This window comes from Nuphar pumila, chromosome 14 (genome assembly GCF_984573655.1).
Source record: "Nuphar pumila chromosome 14, dmNupPumi1.hap1.1, whole genome shotgun sequence".
NCBI lineage: Eukaryota > Viridiplantae > Streptophyta > Magnoliopsida > Nymphaeales > Nymphaeaceae > Nuphar > Nuphar pumila.
The window spans coordinates 66,276,204-66,301,969 of NC_143262.1; the positions used below are offsets into that span (position 1 = coordinate 66,276,204).

A 25,766-nucleotide genomic window follows, 5' to 3' on the forward strand; every position below is an offset into this window, starting at 1 on the left:
GTGACAATAAAAGTGTAATTTATATTGCCAAGAACCACACCTTTCACGAGCGAACAAAGCATATAGAGATGGACTGCCATTATGTCAGAGAAGAATACTTGAAGAAGGTCATTGATCTACCATACGTGACGTCTGAGTATCAACTTGCAGACTTCTTCACAAAAGCTCTATGTTCGCCCAGATTTCATTTCCTTCTTGACAAACTTGCGGTTATCACACCGTAAGTTTGAGGGGGAGGGGTGTTAAAATGTATCTCCAAAAATCACTGTTGTAAGTATAAATATACATACTTATATACATAGAGATACATATACATATAATATATTATATGTATATGTATCTCTCTATATATAAATATATATATTTATATACCTTTTTCTATTTTCTTACCCAAAAAGGGTATTCTTGTAATTTCCTATCTTGTACATATTCCATTTGGAATATGTTGTATTTTTCCTTTTTATTTTTTTTGTACTTCTTTTTTTATTTTTTCATTTATTTTTTTCTTATTTCTTTAAAGGTGCATTGGGGGTCCACCAATAGAGTCGTTGGGGGCTCCCCAACGACTCCTTTGGGAGCCCCCTTTGCACCTCTTGGCTCTTGTATAAATAGGGGTGTTCCCTCTTGTTATTCTCAAGCTTGAGAGTCTCAAACATTTACTCTTTTTCTATAAAATACATGCCTTAAGTGCATGTTTGCTACTTTTACGCTTTTTGCGTATTTTGTTCAAGTGTTGTGAGAGTGCCTTCGTGCACATCTTTTATAAAGTATTTATGCTTGTATGCGTATTGTCTCTTCATAGACAATTTCACAACACCGTACCTCTTTCGATGATTTTTCCAGTGATCGAAGACAACCGTTGCGTGAGAAGGGCCGATTGAGGCCGATCTCTTCGCTGTCGAGCCTCGTCAGCGCTGCCGTGAAGGGGCGATCGGGAGGGAGTGCGAGAAGGAGTAGATGCCTGCCTCAGGTGGGAGGTCGTCGGCGACAGGGGCTCTGGATCGGTCAGTGTCGTCGGCTGCTGCAGTGTAGGAGCCCACGAGAGAGGGAGAGAGAGATAAGAGGGAGAGAAAACGAGGGTGAAGGAGAAAAAGAGAGCCGAGTAAAGAGGGCGAGACCCTCTCCACCCCCTTTTATCGCACTGAACCCCCTCCCCTCTCTCCGATAAACGCGGGGTCGGTTACACCTTCTGTAATCCCCCCCCTTTCGATCTTTGCAAGAATCGTGCCCTAGGCACGATTCTTGTTTTTCCTTGTTTTATAAAGTGCAGCTCAGGTCCGGGTCCGAACCCCGCAACTCGGGATCCAACTCGGGATTTGGATCCAGGCTAAAGGAATGTGGATCCGGTTACGCAAATGACGGTGGATCCACGAGTTGGATCCAATTGGGTCCAACTTTGGATTAAACCCAATAATAAAAAAAATAATGTTTTTCTTTATTTTAGTATGATTTTATATATATTGTAATATATGTATATGGATAAATGGATGCGGAAGGTGGATCCTAGACCCATCTACGCACTATTTTAAATAGTTATCACTTGAATAATTTAATTAATTTAAATTATTGCACTTATATATATACATATAACTTTATACGAGATTAGTATACGTAAAGATCCCTTTATGGGTCCCGGATCCGAGACTTGGATCCCAAGCCCAAATTACAATATTATGAAATTTGTATTATAATATATCTAAATAAATGCCTAAAAATTTGCGGTTCTTACAACTCTTCACCTTTGTTACATCACCCTTGATCAGTGTATTGTGTACTGATGCAACAGAAGAGAAAGGCACATATGGTGAAAGGGGCAGGTGATTGTTAACGGGTGAAGAGGTGCTGAGCAACTCGAGTGTTGGAGAGGAGTTTGTGGCATTTAGAAATTCACTCCATTGGGGCAACAAGTTTTTGGGTTTATGTAACAACTAAGGAGAATCCATATGTCCAGTTAATCATATCACAAAGCAAAGACAAGCAATTATGCATATATATATATATATATATATATATATATATTTATACTTTTTTTTAGCAGAATTAGCATCCTGTTATTTGAATAGCAGATATAGTCTGGACAAAGCACTGAAAGTAAACAAATCCAGCCAACTTTGTGGTATGCTGGGAGAAACATAAGGATCATTGGCTGCCTCACCAACTGTCTTCCGAACATCATAAGACGTAACAAAATTTTGGGAGTTATCAGACAAATGAAATGGCCTAACAGGATAGCCAAATCTGTAAGTTCAACCAGGTTTTGTAGTCCACATTCACATCTACTTGCCCTAGTTTTTATTTAATTCGACTACCCGAAAGCAGGGTAATCAAGTTTATAGCAGATTCAAAACACCACTCCATCCTTTCAGAGATAAAACAGCAAATTCCAAATGCTCATAATCAAATCGTAAGCATATACGGAAGCTAAATCCTACGAATGATGGATACTTTACCCCATTGGAGCTTCTAAAAAAACAAAACGAAACCAGGATACATTATTTAAAATTGAAAGTATTCTGACAAAATCCGGATTAGTTCGTTCCATGTTATTGAACCATTACAAAGGACTCTGGGCTAAATTAGCCACAAATGCAAGGATGAGCAATGATCGGTAATGGCTGTGCTGTAGATGATTTAGATGCAGAGGCTGATATGATGGACAGATGCAATATGTTATGTGAGTTGCAGATTTAATAAGACGATGAGGCACAGAGATGCAAGATGCTACGCAGCAATGGATTTGATGCTGATGTAGAAATATGAAATGTGAGAGTGCATCACTGCAGAGTGTAAGATGCAATTGCAAGCTAAAATGCAATGATGTGGAGAAGATTGAAGTGGGGTGTTATTTGATGCTGTGAAGGATGGGACTAAGTGCAGATGCAACATGAAAAAGAGGATGCGGATGATGCCGAAATCGATGAAAACGCAATGAATTGGCCATAAGATTTTATCATCAGATGCAGAAAATCGAATGATCCATAAATATCAAAATGTAACAAGGGAGAATCAAAATCCTCTTAAAAAAATGCTGGAATCCATATGAACAACAACATGCATAAGAGGAAATGCTGGAATATAAGCAGTATATGCAAATGGAGGTAAAACGAAAAGAGAGAAACCAATATAATGTTACAATATACAGATCGATATCGCAATAAGCGTATCGATATTGTATCCCATGGTTCAATCTAATGCACAGTGGTATGAATATTCATCAAACCTGCATAGGCAATGGAAATTTAGCAGCAAATTATCAAAGAGAGAAAAAGATGCTGAAATATAAGTAACCTGGAAAGGAAAAGGAACTAGAAGAAGAGAATCTACATATTGTTGCAGTATACAGGTCGATATTGCCATAAGCATATCGATACTGTATCATTGCCTTCGACAGATAATGGGGAAATGTCAACCGATGCTATACAAAATCAAGAAGAAAAATGCTCAAAAGGAGAATTCACATAAAAGAAACGAGGAAGACAAAAGGGGATGATTCTTACCGTAGTTAGCTCCAATTGAGAAGGGCGAAAACACTTCTTCTGAGTGCTACTGTTGCCAGACAGAGCTTCTTCACAGGGTAAGACCAGAAGACAGAGAAAGGAGGAAAGAGAAGAGGAAGGAGAGAGGATGCTGCGAGATGGAGAGGCTTGGTGGGGTGAAGACGGATCATTGAGAGGGAGAGGTGAAGAGCGGATCGATCGAGAGAGGATGCTGGGGTGAAGACGCATCGATCGAGAGAGGATGCTGGGGTGAAGACGGATGAAGATGAAGCCTCTGCGATGTTTGTTAAATAGGGAGGAGCCGTTAGGAATTTTTTCAAACGGGTCCCTCGTTTTAAAAATTTTCAAAAGAAGGCTCCAAGTTATGAAGATTTTCAAAAGGCTAAAGCTTGTTTTTTCTGAAATTTTTTCTTTTATTTTTTTAGGAAAAAAAGACATAAAAGTATGAGGGAAATATGTGGGATTTAAAAGATGGGATTCATATGAGGTTTTTAAGAAATTTTGTAAGATATTTGTTTTGAAAATTGAGGTTTTTACAAAAGAAGATTTTGTGAAAATACATTGTTAAATTTCAGAAATTGAGTTTCAAAAAAATGGATCTGGATGCGAGAAATGAGTAAATATTCGAGTTTGGATCTCGAATTGAAGAAAAGAGAAGAGTGGATCCAAAATGGATATCGGATCTGGATGAAATGTCTGAGTTATTCAGAAAATTGATGTGCTATTTTCTATGTCACAGGGATTCGGCTAGCAGGGTGCCACACCTGCGTCGATGCGACTCGACGCGGGTGCGGCACCAGGTGCGGTCAACCCGATCTTGGGTGCATTGACTGCACCCATGGTCATTTCGGTCCATTTTTGTTTGGATTTTTTTTTGAAAAAAAAATTGTCCTACGAAATGGGCTGCAGAATTTTAAAAAAAAATTTCTGGACAGCTGCTTGCTGCAGCTGCTCTTGTTTTATAAAGGGGCACTTGTGTCCACAACATCTGACGAGCTTTGTTGGCATCCCATGCTATTCCTGCCTCCAAACAATTAATTCACAGCATTGGAAAACATACTGTTAACTTGGAAATGATGATCCATCTTCCTCAAAAATTAAAACGAAAATTCAAGAGCCTTTTGAAGTCTTTATGCTTCAACCAACCAGATCCTTTTTCGTCAAGGATTTTCTCTCTCCATAATAAATGATAATGGTGGTGGTTGAGCCTTGGTGGCTATTAGTATTTACTTTTCTCCTGACGAGATGGGTGCTCTAGCCGTAGCCTTGTGTAGACCTCTCTTTTCCACATGTCAAATCCAATAAATTTCTTTTAGCTGTCATCTGTGTGCAACTGTATATAAAATGAAATTTGAAGAACCCTAGGCAGTGGCATGGCAGTGGCGCCGTAGGCCTCGTGAAGACTGTCTCTCCAACAAACCACGTCAAACCTTTCGCTTATATTTTTTTTCGTGAAGACCAGGGAGTTTCAGACATGATTGAATCATGACAGTCAACAGAACGCAGCAGGCTGGGTCGATCAGATTGCCAATCCTTTTGGTTCATCAATTTTGTCCCGTTGAGCTAAAGTACACAACAAGTAGAACGTGGGTAACAAGTCTTCAAACAAACACACCAGCAAAAAAAATTGAACCCCGACCCGCACCGGGGGAACCCCCGTCCCCCTTCTATATATATATAATTTTTTTTCTTTTTTTACATTTTTGCCCCTGCCGCACCCCCGCACCCGGGTTTTTTGGAAGTGCTGAATCCCTGCACCCACACCCGCACTCGCACCCGCACCCGCACCCATGTGACATGGGCTATTTTTAAATTTTGAAAATAGGGGAATCTAGCTCAGAATTGGATTTGGATATTCGATCTGGATCTGAGGTTGAATCAAGCACAGAAGATAAAATTGGATTTTGGATCTCCAAATGAATTCGAGAAATGATTAGAAGTTGACCCAATTATTTAGAAGATGGGGGCCAGGGGCAAAAAGGGAATTTTTGAAATTTTAAAAAATTTGGGGTGTTCACAGGGGCTTGGCTGACAGGCCGAGCCAAACCTTGCCCATCAGACAAAAGGGAAACGAGGAGGGGTCGAGCCCCTCTACGAATTAGTGGCGCAGGAAGGGGTCGAGCCCCTCTTCTGCGAGCAGAGGGTGCAGGGAGGGGGCCAAGCCCCTCCCCTGCAAAAACAAAAGGGGGGTGCAGAGAGGGGTTCCCCTGCAAGCTTGACCCAGATCGAGCGAGGGGGAGGGCAGTGGTGCTCTCCTCGCTACCGCGAACAACAAGGAGAAGAAGAAGAAGAAGAAGAAGAAGAAGAAGAAGAAGAAGAAGAAGAAGAAGAAGAAGAAGAAGAAGAAGAAGAAGAGGGGGAGAGATTTTACCTGAGAGGTGGCCAAAAAAAGGGTGTCGTCGGCGTTGGGAGATGGCGCACGGGGGTGTTGGCATCGGCTGTCGAAATACGATGAGCGGGGGGAGAAAGGACCTTTTGGGTCTGTCGGCGCCGGGTGAACGAGAAATGGGAGCGAAAAGGGAGGGTTGAGGGGCGGTGGCAGAAGGTTGCCAACAATGGTGGTTGCCGGAGCTCGGACAGGAGAGGAGAGAGGGAGAGGCTGCTGCGGTTGCAGCGACAAAGAGAGGAGAAGGTTTAGGGTTTCTCGGATGAGAAATCCTAACCCTCGTTTTCTTTAAAAAGAGAACGGGGGGAGGGTATACCCGGGTTCGGATTCGGGTCGGGTCCGGTTGGGTTGGACCCAAATCAATTTTTTTTAACGTGGATTTTACAAACTGTGTATTAGGGTTACAGGGTTATTGCTTTATATTAAATAGAATCAGATCACACCCCTATTCATTAAGGGGAATACATGAAACACAGTTCCATTCTCTCTCCTCTCTGTGTTTTCTTGTTTATAAACAGGTTTTGGTGATTTCTCACATGGTATCAGAGCAGATCTGACCCTAGGGCTGGATTTTCCTCCAGAAGGTGTGTCTCGAAAGAACTTTTCTCTTTTCTAACTCTTCTTCATCTCATTTCTTTTCTGAAATCTTCTTCTCCTTTCTTAAAACCGCTCTATTTCTATCTCTGTTATTGCAGATCTGTGTGTAAATAGATCTGGGTATTCTTTCAAGTAAAGAGAACCAGATCTGAAATATTCAGATCAACATCTCTTTCTGGTATAACGTCTGATACTTTCAGATCTGACATCTGACACATTCAGATCTAACGTCTGATTGATTTTTTCTCACGTTGAATTCTATTTCCCATAAAGCGTCCGATATACTCAGATCTATTGTTTGGTCAATTTATTTTTCTCAAGTGACGTCTGATTCGCATCTTATTCATTCTTTCTTAATCAGAGCCACTACTTGGATAAACTCGTGTTCATCTGTGTGTAGACTTGCAAATCTGCCCACACGATTTTATCACATTACTGTCTACAATGTGCAGTGATTGAATCAGACTCGCAGCCTTCTTTTGATGAAATCAAATCAAACTTATTTCTAAAAAAAAAAAACTTTTCTGTCCAGTCATGGATTCCTCTTCTCAATCTTTTCTATCATCTAACTTTCTTGGTCAACTTATTTCTAAAAAACTTACCAATTCAAACTTCTTGACTTGGAAACGACAAATCCTTCCATTAATTAAGAGTCAAGGTCTTTCTGGACACCTGGATGGATCGATTTCAGCTCCTTCAGAATCTGTCATGCAAGAAACTAAGGATGAAAATTGAGTTCTCTATACAACAACTATCAAATCCTAAATACGAGACTTGGATGAAACGTGATCAAGCCGCAGTTGCTTTTATCACTTCCACTGTCTCGCAAGAGATGTTGGTAGGAATTCCAGATGAATGTTGAGCGAAGGAACTGTGGGATAAGTTGGTGAAAACATACTCTCAGATATCGGAGGCTAGGATTTCATTCCTTCAACGCGAATTTCAACTACTTACCAAGGGCTCTATGTCTATAATGGAGTACTTGAACCAGATTAAGAGCATCAATGATCAACTAGCAGTAGTGGGATACAAGGTGGCAGATAAAGATAAAGTTAGATAGACATTGAATGGATTGAGGCCAAAATTTCATGTACTTTCGACTTCACTGTTGTGTCTACTAGACTTACCATCTTTTGAGGATTTGCAGGCCAAGCTACTACAATATGAGATGACTTTGAAGGGAATGTCAAATGAGAATGGTGGGCCAGTTCTTGCTACTGGAGTCCTTTTTGGTCAGGGATGTGGAGATGGTAGTTTTAGTGGCGGCAGAGGACGTGGGCGTGGTATTGAAGGTGGGCGTGGATTGTTGCCCACCCCAAATATTGCATCCAACTTCAATGCAAAAAATGTACCCACATGTTACTTATGTAATAAGCAGGGGCACATCAAAGCCAATTGTTGGCACAATCCACAGAATAAAGGAAAGTTTCAAAAGGGAGAGAGTTCATAGGGACGAAAGGAGAGTTTGTCGAAATTTGGGGGAGATGTGAAGGAGCTTCTATTGGCCACGTTGTCTGAACTTGATTTGAAGCAAGATGAAAGAGGGGTGTGGTACATTGATTTAGGGGCAGCTACCCATGTCACAGGTAATGCTGGTAAGTTTTCTACCTTAACTTCGTATTTTGGAAAAGGTAACATTGTCACTAGAGATGGATCCCAACATCCTATTGCTCATATTGGAAATGTTTTTGTTCCTTTGTCTAATTCTTTCCTTCACCTTTCAAATGTCCTTCATGCCTCAAACATTAAGAAAAATATTGTTTCAGTCTCCAATCTTATTGATCATACCAATTCAACAACAACAACAACAACAACAACTACGCCTTCATCCCAAAACCATTGGGGTCAGCGATATGAACCAAAAAAGAAATTCATTTGGGGTCTTCCACATGAATCCTTTTCCTCCAATCATTTCTATCCAATGCCATGTCCTCGGTGAGGTTCAAAGCATTCATATCTTTTCCTATCATCTCCATCCAAGTCTTCCTAGGCCTACCCCGACCTCTTTTAACTAATATATTTTCCCATTTCTCCAACCTTCTAACTGGAGCATCATTAGGCCTTCGCCGAATATGTCCAAACCACCGTAAACGATTCTCTCGCATCTTATTTTCAATGGGTGCAACACCTACCTTCTTACGTATCTCCTCGTTCCGAATCTTATCTTTTATTGTATTTCCACACATCCATCTAAGCATCCGCATCTCAGCTACACTCATTTTTTGAATATGATGTCTCTTGGCAGCCCAACATTCCGAACCATATAGTAAAGCGGGTCTAATAGTCGTCCTATAAAACTTTCCCTTCAACCGCAATGGCATTCTACGATCGCACAGCACTCCAGTTGCACTTTTCCATTTCATCCACCCAACCTTTATCCTATGATTTACATCCCCATCAATTTCTCCATACTTTTGAATGATGGATCCCAAATATTTGAAATAATCATTCATCGGTATTTCTTGCTCACCGAGCTTCACTACACTCCCATCACTACTTCGTTGCTTACTAAACCGACATTCCATATATTCCGTCTTACTCTTACTCAACTTAAAACCTCTAGCTTCCAATGTCTGTCTCCATAATTCTAACTTAGCATTAACCCCAGCTCTAGACTCATCAATCAAAACAATATCATCAGCAAACAACATACACCACGGTACATTTTCTTGAATTGATCTCGTAAGCTCATCCATCACTATCGCAAATAGGAAAGGGCTTAAAGCAGATCCTTGATGTAACCCAACCGTTATCGGAAAATTGGTTGTCACCCCTCCACAAGTGCGGACATTGGTTACTACTCCTTCATATATATATTTAATTATACTAATGTACTTGAGAGAAACACCTTTCTTCATCATTGTCCACCAAAGAACGTCCCTAGGTACTCTATCGTATGCCTTTTCTAAATCAATAAAAACCATATGCAAATCTTTGTTCCTCTCTCTATATCTTTCAATAAGTTGTCTAAGAAGATGTATAGCTTCCATAGTTGATCTTCCAGGCATAAAACCAAACTGATTCTTCGATATCATGACAACCTTCCTCAACCTAGACTCAATCACCCTCTCCCAAAGTTTCATAGTATGACTCACGAGTTTTATACCACGATAGTTTGTGCAATCTTGTATATCACCCTTATTCTTATATAAAGGCACCAAAGTACTCTTCCTCCACTCATTAGGCATCTTATTTGTTCGCCAAATCAAGTTAAAAAGATTTGTCAACCATTCTAAACCTTTCTCTCCCAAGCATTTCCAAGCCTCGATAGGTATACCATCTGGGCCAACTGCCCTTCTTGATTTCATTTTCTTCAAAGCCTCTGCAATTTCTTTCTTTTGAATCTTGCGCATGAAGTCACGATTTATCTCATGAAAAGGAATGGAGATGTCTCCAAGATCTTGAGCATGACTATCATTAAATAGCTTATCAAAATAATCTTTCCATCTCTCCTTAATCTCCTCATCTTTGACTAAAACCCTTTGTGTTTCATCTTTGATACATGTAACCATACCCAAATCCTTCGATTTCCTATCTCTCATCTTTGCAAGCCTATAAATATCCTTCTCGCCTTCTTTGGTATCCAACTTGTCATAAACCTCCTTATATACCTTAGCCCTCGCGTTTCGAACAACTTTTTTAGCTTCCTTCTTTGCTATCATATACTTCTCCAAATTCTCATTATCACGACTCTTACTTAGATTTCTATAACACTCTCTTTTAACCTTAATAGCTACTTTGACATCCTCGTTCCACCATGATGTATCCTTACCTAGTGGTGCACCGCCTTTAGACTCACCCAATACCTCCTTAGCCACTTTTCTCATGCCACCCGCTATCTTACCAATTCCTCTGTTGAATTTACTCCATCCTTTGTTTATGTCACAGATCTATAAACGAAGAAGATGTTCGCTAGAGGGGAACGACGCGGAAACATGTATGTGTTTTAGGAAGATCCTTCTACTTGTATTCAGCCTGCCTTGAAGCCGTCTCCTCAGTCCTTTTCGTCATAAAGTGTTCGTGTTTTTAGTCTGGAATCCTCAAATAAATATAATAAGCCTAATCCTTGGCATTCACGTCTTGGTCATTGTAGTCAAATCTTTGTTGAACGACTTGTGTTTGATAGACTTATTCCTGAGTCCAGCTTGAACTCTAGGTCGGATAATAAATTGTGTCTGAGTTGTCAAATGTGTAAAAGTCATGTGCTTCATTTCCATTCAATAAATGAAAGAGCTTCAAGGCCTTTGGAGATTGTTTGTTCTGATGTGTGGGGGCCAACCCCTGAATCTTCTAATTTTGGCAGTAGGTATTATGTTATTTTCGTTGATAATTTCTCTCGTTTCACTTTAATATACTTTATGAAAAATAAATCTGAAGTATTCTCCATTTTCCGTCACTTTCATATTATAATTAAAACTCATTTCTCCTACAATATTCTATATTTCCAATGTGATGGCGGGGGAGAATATTCTTCTCGGGACTTTGTTAATTATCTCTAAGATAGTGGGATTAATCGTAGAGTATCTTGCCTGCATACGCCTCAGCAGAATAGGATTGCAGAACGAAAGGATCGCCACATCGTTGAAAGTGCTATGAGCATGATGCATGGAAGAAATCTCCGAATAAGGTTATGGACTGAAGCATTTCATTCTGTTGTTCACGTTATCAACCGTCTGCCCATGAACATTTTAGAGAATAAATTGCCTTATTTCATTTTGTTTGGGAAGCACCCTAACTATGATGAACTAAAGGCTTTTGGATGTATATGCTATGTTCATATTGACTCTTCTTTGCGTAATAAATTTTAGGCTAAAGCGTTAAAATGCAGATTTGTTGGGTACGCTGATCATCATAAAGGATATAGGTGCTATGATCCCGTCAGCAGGTGGATCAAGATCTCTTGAAATGTGGTTTTTGATGGGAATCATTTTGGAGATGAAAGAGTTGTTTCTGCTCAGACTAATATGAATATGCCCTTCTATAATCCATGGCTCAATGCAGGACTATTTTATGAGGAAAACAATAGCTGCTCTTCCACCTGTGCACAAGAGATATCATCTTAAGAAGGAAATGGAAGAGTGCATGAACCTGCAGTAGAGAGTCTAGCATCTCCAGAATTAAATAAGTTTGCTGGACAAGTCTATACGATAAGAGAGAGGAATCCTCCTTCACCTTCTGATGATAGTGAACGAGAAGTTCCTCAGTCTTCCTCCCTCAATGACCCAAATTCTTCTGTTCCTACTATTGTGGCATCTTCTGTCAGACGCTCAGAAAGAATTCGGCATCCTATTGAAAGGTGGGTTAGTTATGAGAATTTTACTATGGATTTTCAGTTATTTTTATCACAGATTGAGAAGGAGAGTGAGCCTAAGCATTTCCATCAAGCGATTAATTCCAAAAAGTGGGTTCAGGCCATGAATGAAGAGATGGAGGCTTTGTACCAATGCCAAACATGGACAATCATTCCTCGACCTCTAGATAAAAATGTTGTTAGGTCGTGATGGGTTTACAAGATCAAATACAAACCAGATGGGAGTGTTGAGCGCTACAAAGCTCGTCTTGTAGCAAAGGGGTTCACACAAGAGTTTGGACATGACTATGATGAAACTTTTACTCCAGTTGTGAAGATGGGCACAATTTGTATTGTCATCTCTTTGGCTGTAGATTATGGTTGGAGCCTGTTAGATGTGAAGAATGTCTTTCTCCATGGGAACTTATTGGAAGAGGTATACATGGAACAACCACTAGGGTACACTGAAGGGGACCCTAAGGAATATGTTTGCAAATTAAAAAAAGCACTCTATGGTTTGAAGCAAGCGTCTCGATCTTGGTTTGAAAGTTTTTCCTTAGAGATTCAAAAATATGGTTTTCAACGATCGCAATTGGATCATTCTTTTTTTATCCTTCGAGGTATGGGAATTACTACTTTCCTACTGATATATGTTGATGATATAATTATTAGAGGAAATAGTGAGAGCCATATTTAAGAAACTAAATATCTTCTGAGTCAGAGATTCAAGATGAAGGATCTTGGTGCTCTTCGATTTTTTCTTGGAGTAGAGGTAGATAAACAAAGAGACAAACTTGCTCTTACTCAACACAAATACACCCTGGAACTATTAGAGAAGGCCAAAATGAAGGATTGCAAACCCTTTGCTACTCCTAGTGTGCTTACTCAGAAATTGAGCAGACAAGATGGAGAGTTGTATCATGATCCCACCGAATATCGAAGTATAGTGGGGATGCTTTAATACCTCACTTTTACCATGCCGGATATCACATATCCAGTTAATCAAGTTTCTCAATTTATGCATGAGCCAAGGGATGGACACACGAATGCAGTGAAAAGAATACTAAGATACTTAAAGAGTAATGTTGGAGATGGACTTTTGCACACCAAAAGAAGATCCATGAAGACTGCTCATGACATCAATGTCTACTCAGATGCAGATTGGGCTCAAGACCTTGATGATCGAAAGTCAGTTTCGGGTTACATTATTTTTCTTGGTGCCAATCTTATTTCCTAGAGTAGTGGAAAGCAGAAGGCAGTGTCTAGATCTATTTCAGAAGCTGAATACAGGGCGATGGCTGCTGCTACAACAGAGGTTACATGGATTAGGCACTTGCTCTCAGAGTTATAAGAGCAGATCGCCGATTGTCTTTTCCTTTGTGATAATCAAAGTGCTATTCAGATATCTCTTAACCCTATTCATCACAGCAAAACTAAGCACATTGAGATTGATCAACATTTTATTAGGCAGAAGATTGAAGAAAAAGAGATTGAACCTCGCTATGTTCGAACAGAAGATCAGGCGGCTGATTTGTTTACTAAGGGTCTCACAAAGTGCAGATTTTGGTCCTTGAAAAACAAGTTGTCCATGGTTCAACACCATGCACAACTTGAGGGGGGCTATTAGAGTATGATACTTTATATATGGGTTTAGGTCAGGATCTGGATCCAACCCATATTTATAAACCTGTCCAGCGTGTAATATTGTAAACTGTGACATATAAGGGTATTATTGTAAACTGTGTATTAGGGTTACAAGGTTATTGCTTTATATTAAATAGAATCAGATCACACCCCTATTCATTAAGGGGAATACATGAAACACAGTTCCATTCTCTCTCCTCTCTATGTTTTCTTGTTTATGATCAGGTTTTGGTGATTTCTCACAGGGCAATCTTAGGAGGAAAAAAGCTCATAATAGAGCCTCTAGCTCTACTTCCTCTTGAAGAACTCCCTTATCCTCTTTCTGTATCCACGGTGACACTACTACTGGCACCAACCACACCTTTCCCCTTCGCTGCAAAACTTCGTACTTCTGATCCTATGCTAGGGGTTGTAGGATCAGAAGTAGGGTGCTCATCTTCGTAATACGCATCCTCCCAAGGCTATGCACACCTTATTTCTGCTTTATTCATCTATCTTTCTTGTTTTTTTCCTCTTAGAATCAAGTAATTGTTGCCATTGTCATTTTACGTCATCCAACAATTTTCTTGACATGCATGCTTGCACATTATAATGTGTCTTGGCTAAATGATGCTTCAACCGAGAGATACCACCTGAAAAAGAATTTTGGCAATAGTTGCACTTGATTTTTAATTGGTTTCCACTCATTACTTGAGTGTCCCATTGACATATCGAATCCTTTGATATCATCTTCCCCCCAAAAAACTCAATAAGAATCCGAGATTTTTTAACTTAACACACTTTCTTGAGTGAAAAAATGGTGAAAATGCACTCTTGAGAAAATCTCAAAAGTCCTCTTCCTTGTACACGAATTGCCCCCCAAATTGATCTCACGGCTCTTAGGGTGCGTGGTTTCCCTTCTAATAACCTCTAAACAAATGGAAAAGTCGGCCCTGAAGAGGCCTTTAAAACCCAAAACTTAAAAAGTAAGTTTCAAGTCTTTTAAGTGCTCCACACCTGTATTGTACGATACACCCTGTATCATACTATACAACACGATACAGGGGTGTATCGTACGATACACCCAATACGGGTACGGTATTATCGTATTGCATTTCAAAAAAGTAACGATATATATTGTACCATATCGTACAATGCTTGCAAGAGTAGTTGGGCTAGCCCCCAATGGTCATAAATGTGCCGTTGGGACTAGCCCAACGACTAGTTGGGCTGTCCCAACAGTCACATAGGATAAAAAACAAAAAACAAAAAGACCAAAATACCTTGATAATTAGCCCAATTTACATAACACAAAATATATATACACACACACACAATAGAGCTGAAATTTCCTTGAAACTAACTTGTTAGTTTTTTTTGTTGACTTTCTAGCCATGGCAGTCAACTGCAATATTATTTTCATTTGGCTTGTTTATGAAGCAATTATTTACTATCATTCTCATGTAGCAGCATCACATTCTTTGAGGTCATTCGGGGCATGAAATTTTATTTCATTGAAGTAATCTAGTTCAGTAACAAATTCAAGCCTTTTTCAATTTTCACCCTTATTTTGTTTTAATTAGTTGATTGAAGCTGGGTTGGCACTGCAGCTTTGGGCAAGCCTGTGATTTTGCATTCCTAGGTTGCAGCGTACATGCAAGTGCTGATTCAGTTTCTTTTGGGTTTCACATGCATTTATGCATATAGAACTCTGCAGCGACTTAGCAACAGCTCACATCTTTTCTTCAGTTTCATTTCTAGGCAACCAATAGCTAGCAATGTTCACCTTCTGGTTTGTCCTATTTACTTGCTTTTAGTAACTCAAATCTGGGCCTTTGGAAGGAAAAGTAGGGAAGCAGTATTCACAATTTTGTTACTAACTACCTAATGATCTCTTTTTTTTTTCTCAATCGTTTTTATTTTTTGCACTTTTCTAGGTCATTTGTTTATTTATGTCTGGATTTTTAGGCTGCTTGTCCAGTCTAGTAATTTGCTTTTATTGTTCTACAGTTTTCTTAAATTTTTATTATTTAATTTGGTTTTTGCTATTTTTTAGGAGAAATTTTCCATTTGCTCGTCTGGATGGCACTTTAAGTCAACAACAACGAGAGAAAGTGATCAAGAAATTTGCTGAAGGAAATGATGTACTTGTATGTTAATTTGATTTATGTCTTACTAATGTGTAGGTGTGTCATATGAGCACCTGTTAATTTTTCCATTGCATTTTACAGGTGCTGTTAATGTCCTTGAAGGCTGGGGGTGTGGGGGTCAATCTTACGGCCGCATCAAATGCCTTTCTCTTGGTATGTGCCCTCACCTCGGTGTTTTCTTCATTTATATAAACACGCAGCAAACACATGTATATGTATGTATGCATATGTGTGTAATGGTGTAGGGTCATTTTTTTGTCATTTCGTCTGGTAGGGACATTCTAGTCATTGTTGGGGCAACTTGATGGAAGCGTTCCATCACAATGACATGGAAAAAAAGAGGAAGATAATTGTGTCAAGGCCTAATCTTTCTTACTTGGATTGGATAAATTTAATCATATCATAGTTACATGAAGTGTTCAACTTATTAGGCAAACACGCTTTGGAAGCAGGATACTGGTCGCTTTGCTGGAAAATGAGGAAAAGACGGAAAACCTGCTTCCTGATTATGGGACACGTGCTTCATTGATTATTTGTAGGTGCTTCACTAAAATGTGAAATGTGTTTTATAAACTCGATGAAACACGTTTCCTGGTTCAGGAAGCATGCTTCATTATGTTTTCAGTGTTTGTCTTAAATATTTTATGTACCTTATCTTTCCCTCTTACTATGATCAATCTACTGCACCAGAATTGAATGTCACCAGAAAGAACAAAGGGCCATGTTGAGCACCAAGCAAAGGTGGAAAGAAAGAGAAGAAACACCTAGGGTTTCCTTGTCCTTATCTTGACCACAATACTTTTTTTTCAAAAAAAGATTTTGGGAATTTTTTAAAAAGACACCTAACCTTTGGCCAATGATAAAAGAAGCGCCTACTTTTCCCAAATTGTTAAAAGCACACCTAAGATTTTTCGTGGTTAATTAAAAAGCTCCATAGTCTTAAACCGTCCATCCCATGGTCAACACTATCTTTTATTGACAATTTTACCCTTTTCTTTTTAACAAATCTTTCTCTCTCTTTTTCTTTGTGTGTGTGTGCAAAACTCTTCCGTGTCTTCCAAAATCATCATAATCTACTTCTCCATATCCTACACCACCACCAGACTTTCCTTTTCTCCTACCACTTGTAATCACTGTCACTCCCCTTACCTCCTACCTTTTTATTCTCTCATTCCTCTCTATGACCCACTTTTCCAAATCGCTGTGATGAAAGTGTGACTTATGAACTGGCACATGAAAGAAGGTTATACCAGTAAAATTTTAGGAAGTGGAAAGTGCGGAGACTTAAAATCGAACTAAGAATCGTCTCAGAAGCGAGAAGAGAAGCGAACCTGGATTTGAAGAAGAAACAAAGAGGGAAGCGACCTAGGATTCAAGTGGAAAGCAAATAGGAATAAAAAATGAAGAAAAAATATAATTATATTTTTTCAATTTACCAAAATATAAGATTTATGTGATCATTGAAAAGATAAAATATGAGTAGCTAAAAACCAAATCATATATGCAAAGTGCAACCATTTAACAAATGCATTTGTTGCAAGCATTTTAATAAATAATACATCAAGAAAAATTCATAATTCATATTCCTATTGCAACCATTTAATAAATGAATCCTGATGCAAGCATTTAATAAATAATACATCAAGACAAATTCATATTCATGTTGCAACCATTTAATAAATGCATGCAAACATTTAATAAATAATACATCAATAAAACTAATAAAATTGATTAAGAAACATGCCTTCTTCAAGAAATGAATCAAATGACTTGTTATTTGAGGTTGTGATATTTGCAAGATAGAAAAAAATAAACTAAAAGATTACATGAAAATATAGTTAAATTTTTAAGTGCACGAAACAAATTATGCATTTAAGCACTAAAAACATAGTTTAATTTCAAGCATTTCAAATGTATAAACTTTAAATACATGTAGAAGTGGAACTATATAACATGAGCACAACAAGATGGTAAATGCCTTTGTGTGCATCTCAGAGACAACCTTCAAAATGCTATCATTCCACTATTTATGTCGCTACCATTACCGAAAATTTGTTTATAAATGTACGTAAATAGGCAACAACATAAAAGTAGACTTTGAGTTTCCATCTATATACATTTCTGCATTCTACAAACCAAGATTTTAACATGCCAGAAAGAGTCAAGACCAGAGTTGGAAGCTTCCCAGATAAACTCTGGAAGCTTCCTAGATAACTGGGAAGCTCGCTTCCCAAAAACTCGCATTGGAAGTATATGATACTCTTCGCTTCCAAAACTTGATGAGAATCTCGATTCTCCCACGCTTCTCCTATGCTTTCCACACACTTTATCTATTCTTCTTGTATGTTCTCTCACTTTACTTTTCATTTTTTTAATGTGTTTCCTCTCATGCTGCTCACTCACTTCCATGTGCTTAGGGATGACAATGGACTCGGGGGAAGCGGGGAGCGGTTTGAACCCACCCCGTTTGGGATGGGGATGGAGGACGTGAAACGAGGAATGGATTGGCGATGGAGGTGAAAATAAAAACCCGTGTGATGATGGAAGCAAGGATGGACTTACACAATTAGAATACCCTTGGTTATTTAATAAAATTACATATAACTCTTAAATATATTATTAATACTAAATTTCTAACCTTAAAACCTAAAACGATCCTTTCAGCTTCTTTAGTTCTCCTTCCTCTCCTTTCGGTCACTGTGATCGACCCTTTCAACCTCTTCTCAAGGCTCCCCGTGCCGCTCTACGTGATAACTCGACCCTCTCGGCGGCTCGGCCTTTCCTTGTTCTAACGAACGCAACGGTAAGAGACGGGGACGATAAATTTAGTGAGATATGAGAACGTGAACGTGAACGTGAACGTGAACGTGAACGTGAACGTGAACGTGAACGTGAACGTGAACGTGAACGTGAACGTGAACGTGAACGTGAACGTGAACGTGAACGTGAACGTGAACGAAGACAGTAAATTTAAGACGGGGTAGGGGTAGAGGTCCAATGCCCCCCCGTCACGGGGATGGAGGTCACTATTTTAAGACAAGGTGGGGATGGAGGCCTTGTCTCCTGCACTCGCCCCGGTTAACTGCCATCCCTACATGTGCTTTCTCTAAATTGGCGGTCATCATTTTTAGATTTTGTTAAAAAATTAATTCTTACACTAAAAAATCATAAAAAAATAATCACTTTTATTTTAGTTTAAGAGCGAGAAAGCGTGAGAGACAAGGAGCGAAAGAGACTAAGTGTAACAACCCCAAACTGACTCTTGAAAAATACAATTTTTTTAAAACAATTGTATAAAACTTCCCAAGGACTTAGGGCATATTACAAATTTAATATTCCCAACCCATCAACCATTTCAGACATAATAAATTTAAACCATGAACTGAACTTCATTTATTTAATCAAATATTGTAAATAAGGTTCCAAATAAATGTTCAAATCAAATCCAACTGATCTAGTGTACGTCAAAACTCGGGCCACCAGACCATAAACCTCAAGTCCTCCAGCCAGCCAGTTCCATCATCACGGAGTCTCAGTGCCTGAAAAACATTTTTAGAAAACAGGTAAGGACCGAAGTTCTCGTACGAGACCCTCTAAATTTTTAACAGTAAGGAAATAGCATAAATTAAATCAAGCACAAGTTTAAGAGGAATCACATGTAACATATCATCATAACAAACTTACCATTTAAGCATTTCAAGAAAGCAATCAACAATTTCATCACATATATATATACATGGGCTTTTTAGTCGATATGGATTCTGGACCACGTCCAGATCCATATTGATGTCAACCTATATATATATACATGGGCCTTTTAATTGATATGGATCCTAGGCCATGTCCAGGCCCATATTGATGTCATCTCATATATAATAATTTATTATTTTCAATTTTAGACAATAAATAAACAATTTACGAACATTTTATGAGATATTAGAGAGAGAGAGAGAGAGAGAGAGAGAGAGAGAGAGAGAGAGAGAGAGTCGAAACCCTATTCGACTTTCCCTTTTATAAGGGAATAATCAATAATGACCATTATACCTTTTTAAAAATGATATTTTACTACTGTTTTTTTGGTAAAAAGAGAGGCTAAACATGTCCATGCAAGGAGGTGAGTTTCACATTACTGGGAAGCTCGCTTCCTTAATTACCGGAGTTTCGCTTCACCTTTAGGGGAAGTGAGCTTCCCATTTATGGGAACCGTGCTTCCCAAACTAAATTTGCGCTTCCGTTGGCGTTTCGGAAGCATGACATTTTTGGGAAGCACACTTCCCTATGTTAAAAAGTGTATATATATACTATGTGTACATACCAATGTATATACAATATGTATATTTATATATTTTCCTTTTTATTTCATTTTATTTTTCTCATTTAGTTTGTCTAGTTCACTTTGAACTAGACTCAAACTAGTCAACACCTTCTTGACTAGTTTAAGAGCTAATCCAATGGCGTCAAGGCCCATTTCTTCCTCTCTCTCACGTGTATAAATAGGGGTGATTCCCCTCATTGTATCAATGCTTTTTAAACATTTTATGTGAATTAAATAAAGATTATTATGTTACTCGTGAGTTTTCTCATTTGTGTCCTTTTGTGGGTTGTGGTTAATGTGTCATTAATAGAGACTTATTGTGAGCATTTGTGCTTTTGTTGAAGGTCTCCATTTCATTACATGGTATCAGAGTTAGCAAGCTCTTGGATCTTTGAAAGTTGTTGCCTCGACTTTCATGCCATTGAAGCAAAAAGTTCTCTTTTCCTTTTCGGTGATTCATGTATTCTTGTGTTTACATAGTTGAAGAAAGGAGTGGTTCGTTGGCCCAAAGATATCGTTGACTCTACTCAAAGATCGTAGAACCGTGATTGTGCTCTTGTTCTTTGTCTTTTTGTCTCATTTTTTTCTTCTTCTCTTCTTTTTTTGTCTCTCTCATCTTCTTTCTCTCTTACCTTTGTAAGAATGAATAACAATGATAAAGTCACCATCATGCCCATAAAACTAAATGATACCAATTATATAATGTGAGCTTTAATTATAAAGCGCCACATTTGGGAAAAATAGTTGTGGGGGTTAGTAGATGGTTTTGATTCGGAACTAAATCTAATCCTCACAAAAATAGAAAATGAAAAAGCAGTACCTCTTACGGAAGGAGAGAAGACTAAGGCATTAGCCATGAAACGACTCCGATTTATAACTCGATTTTTTTGTGAATTTAAAGTCCACTGACAACTAAGTAGGTATAAGGTCACTCGACCTTCACAGAACCTAAAATTTGTCAAAGTAGTGGGGTCAAACAACCCAAATCTAATTAGAAAATAACATACTTGCAATAAATGCACAATATCAGGATACATTCAAACACAACTTCACATGTCAATCATGCAACACATCTTAGCTGGCAATAGACATAAAATCATGCTAAATAACAAATTAAGACAACTTAGTTCACACTCTTTGTAACAATGCAACAAATCATAATCATGCACATGCACGAACATTTACAGGAATGCATGAACATATACAAGATGCATGAACTTACCATTTCAGTTGTGCGAGTCCTTTATGCATGAGTAGGTTCTTATCTTCAATTATCATTTTCTTGCTTAAATAATGCATGCAATGGTCTATCTACATGTATTTCACATTCTGGTTTCACTTGCCAATTACACATCTGTGGGTACAACACATAGTCTCTCCAGTTTGGAGGTACAACCCAGGCTTGTTCATTCATGCAATTGTGTTTTATCAACCTGCGTGACGCCCCAATATTGGTCATCTCTAGAAAGGGACAGTAATTTCGAGAGAGTTCCTAAACGCCTGCAACCTAATATATCAGTATTTTCTCATGAGTCTTATCTACCACACCGCAGACAGATCATGATGGTTTTCCCTAACACCAACTCTGTGGATGGGGGACAATGCAACCTTTCGTGCTTAAATAACATCCCCATAGAATCAATAGTTGTACCATGCTTATTCTCTCAATAAGTCATAAGAGAATTAATTTCATTTTGATTTTTTAATTAACTCTCTTGTTAAGTGTGTCAATGCAAACATGCAACCACGTTCTTGATTTATATGCAATAATATTCGTGGCACTATATGCATGCGCTTGATTAGTCTCTACCACAAAAATTTATACAAGTAATGCAATCAACGTGCATTTGCACAATTAGGGTAGGCTAATCATTTATATTTATGCATGCACAATTCAAACATTGCATTGATTTGCAATTCACTTCATGTATGTAGCTTATGCATTTTCAGATCATGCTATCACACAATTATATCATGTATCATTATGTGCATATATTCAATTGCAAAGTATTTCAATTGCAAATTCTACATCATAATGCCTTTACATATGGCACAATTACATTTAAGTATTGCCAATTTCATGCCTCATTATCCTTGTTGCAGATTACCACAATTTATGTTTCATGCAATGCTTAACATGAATTGTCAATTGAAAAAGACTTAGGCATTTGAATGACAAAGTGAGGTAAATGCGGACTTTTGTTTGCCTGTTTTTGTAAAATCAACCAAAAATCACAGAAAACATATTCGAATTTCATTTTTTCACTAAATACGCCAAATCAGTTATACAGAAATTATAAACATTTTATATACATACTGTTCTCGAAAAATACCAGACTAGTATCTGTAATCTGCAAAAAAAATTTCAACTTGGGTTTTTTTCGTGGATTTACCAGTAACTCTTTTTACAAAATCCCTTTTATAGAATCTTCTACTATATATTGGATCTATCACATATTTTTTATGATTTTAAATGAGTTGTTTTGAATAAATTTACGGAACTTTCAAAATATTCGGTTAGAATAGCCCTGTAACCAGAGACAAAAATTTTTTTTTTACTACAGCAGGCATTCCTTTCTCAAAACATACTCAAATCAAACAAAATAACATGCTAGAATTAAACCCCAGATGTGTAGAACATCATAATATTTTTATTTATTTATTTCTGATCCGTATTCTAAGAGAAACAAAATTATTTTGAAAACTGGTCGGGACACAAACGGAAATAGCAGTACAGGGTTATCATTACTCTTGATGAAATCATAAACATAGGCTAAACATGGCATTAAAGTATGATTCACCATAATAGATGATGTTATAACATAAATACAGTAAATACACAATAATATTTAGCCTTTTTTCATGCTAACCCACTATTGAAAATTTATAAATTCAATTGGTAAAGCATAATACAACAAATCAAATCTTTAATTTATATTTAGCACTAATCACATGATTAAATTAAATCATGATATTTTAGATTATTGCAGACATGATAACATCAATATTTACTTTTCTATCATGATAAAATCCACTCACATGCTCACAACAATCAGATTCAAACAAGCAAACCATTTTTTCAAAATTGATTTTGCCTTTTCTAATCTACAAAACGATTTTTTGCATATTTTAAACATAGATATAGGCAAGAACCAGATTTGTAGCATTATTGTTAGAAAATAACATATATATGTATATACTTGAATATATATATATATATATATACACTCTTCGTAATATAAGAGTATGTATATGTATTTAAAGTATATACGTATATTTTTGTAATCTTTATTTTTCTGTATTTTTGTTTTATTTCTTTTATTCTTTTTTTTTCTGTTTTGTCTTATTCCTAACAGTCATAATGACTATCAATGTACACTCTGTCAATGTACAGTCAACCGTCAATATTTGACTCTTGACAAAGAGCTGTTGAGAACAATCAATATTGGGCTACTCTAATTAGAGCTATTGGGAACTGCCCAACAACTCTTTCAAGTGAGCCATCACTCTATAAATAAGGGCCATTTGTGCCCATTGTAATATACATTTTGTAGAGGGTTTTACCCCTCAATAATATTCAGATTAACGTGCTTTTAAGCACTCTTTTTATGTCTATGTCATGAAGCATTTATATGCTATTTTGTTCTAGCATATTTCGTGGATGTATGTTTTGTCAAGTGATTTATTAAACTTGATTATTTGTGAGGTTTCTTTTCATGGTATCAAAGTTTGGTGTATGATCAACCGTGCATTGGTGGGCTGCCTCGAAAAGTGTGTTTATTCCTCTTTGTGGTGGTGATTTCTTTTTTTCTTCTAATTCACCATGGGACACTTGAAGACATTCATCAAGGGTCAAGGTTTGTGGGGATTCGTAAGAGGGGTACTATTCTTAAACCTACTCTCAAAATTACATTAGGTGAAAATGGGGTTGAGACTAGTCTTGACAAAAGAGACAAAGCTATAGAAGAATACTACCAGAAATTGGATGAATAGGAAATGAAAAATGCAAAATGCAAAAATTCTTTCGTGGATGCTAAGTGGAGTTTAGACAAAAAATGCCTCAAACCTATTATGCTACAAAAAGGAAAATGAAGCATCGAATATCTTAGAGGTATGTTTACCGAAAAAGATATGGCTCACAAGTACTCAAAGAAAAAGTTACCAATTTGAACCCAAATGGGAAGGTAAGTATAGAAATGCGAAGAGTTCAAGTTGAAGAAGATAGACTCTTTGCTATTCTCTATGATTTGAGACCCGAGTTTGAACTAACAAGGGCTTCCTTGCTATCATCTTCATCACCTCCTATTCATGAGATTCTCACTAAGCTTAGTGGAGAAGAAACTAGGATAAATATGAGTAAAAATGTTAGTGTGCTTGCTACTTCTAGCAATGGCCAAGAAGAGGATTGCGCACTTGCCGCATCAAAACCAAGACATTATATCAAGCCATATAAACCTCCTCATTTTGGTAAAGAATAGAGGAGAATAAAAAATTATGTCATAAATGTAATGAGCCTGGTCATATTTGGCCTCAATGTCTTAAATACAAATATAGGCCTCAAGAAAAACGTGTTGCCACTGCACCATCAAAACAAGATGAGGATACTCTGAATCTCAAAGATCTCAACAAATCATTATCTCAACTGACGGAGGCATTACAACCATTGCTTAAAGGATCTACCTCAGGAGCGGCCATTGCATCATCTTCTACTCTTGGTATGTGCTCTTGGCTTCTTGATTCAGAAGCTTCATTTCATATGACCTCACACAGATCTATTTTATCTGAATGTCAACCTAACTCAATTGCTTCCTTTGTTTCCACTGCCGATGGCACTGCCTTGGAAATAGAGGGTGTTGGAATTTTAAAAAATGATTTGTCAAAACACAACAAATTTTATATTCCAAAAATAAGATTTATACCAAAACTTTATCTTAACCTACTTTCCATTTCTCAAATCTCGGATCATGGATGCGATGTCATATTCTCATCAAATAAATGTTGGGTGCAGGATCGTCGAGAAATTGATTGGGGAAGGTTTTAGGCAAGAAGATCTTTATTATATGGATTTTCTTTGTATTCCAAAGGAATCATTTTGTAACATTGCCCAAACAAAAGATATACAGACTTGCATCATAGACTTGGGCATCCAAATATAAGAAAATTAAATTTTGTAACTATTACCAAGAATCTTTGTAAAAATAATTTTGAATGTAAAGAACGTTTAGTTGGTAAAATGACAACCTTGCCTTATGGTGAAAGAACTTTTTTCTCTTCAATGCCTTTTGAATTAGTTCATTCAGATGTGTGGGGTCCTGCTCCCGTAGCTTCTAAAAGCGGATTCTCTTATTATGTTGTGTTTATCGATGACTTCACTAATATTGTTGGATTTACTTCCTTAAATTTAAATCTGATGTACTTACATTCTTCAAAACGTTCCATAACATGATTAAAAATCAATTTGAAAGAAAGCTAAAATTTCTCAGAATAGACTCTGGAGGAGAATACTTGTCAAATGAATTTAACCAATTTTTAGAAAACAAAGAAATTTTACATCAAAGATCGTGTCCTAAAACATCACAACAAAACGAAATTTTAGAAAGAAAACACAGACATATTATGGAAACTGCAAGGCCTCTTCTTATTGTTAAGAATGTTCCAAAAAATCTTTGGGCGGAAGCTGCATTAACCTCAGTATACCTTATAAACAGAATGCCTTCAAAAACTTTGTCCAATGAAATTTCTTTTGAAAAATTATTCAAATATCAACTTAACTATCAAAGACTATGAATCTTCGGTTGTAAGTGTTATGTTTTAAATGATAAAAGGAGATAAACTATCTTCTAAGGCTATTCTCCGTGTGTTCATTGGGTATTCTGAAACACAAAAATAATTTAAATGCTATGATATA

The 25,766-nt window shown here is 37.5% G+C and overlaps 1 protein-coding gene across 2 annotated transcripts in view; it reads left to right on the forward strand.

Moving 5' to 3' along the window:
- Window positions 1-25,766, forward strand: part of RAD5 (DNA/RNA helicase protein) — a 116,202-nt gene that overhangs the window by 66,152 nt on the left and 24,284 nt on the right. For both annotated transcript variants that reach the window (XR_016427560.1, XM_089986635.1), the window contains exons 17-18: window positions 15,450-15,543; window positions 15,625-15,696. Coding sequence is in view for 1 of the 2 variants with exons in the window: in XM_089986635.1 (XP_089842761.1) it covers window positions 15,450-15,543; window positions 15,625-15,696 (166 nt within the window). In the remaining variant the exon portion in view is untranslated. The remainder of the gene's footprint in view (window positions 1-15,449; window positions 15,544-15,624; window positions 15,697-25,766) is intronic.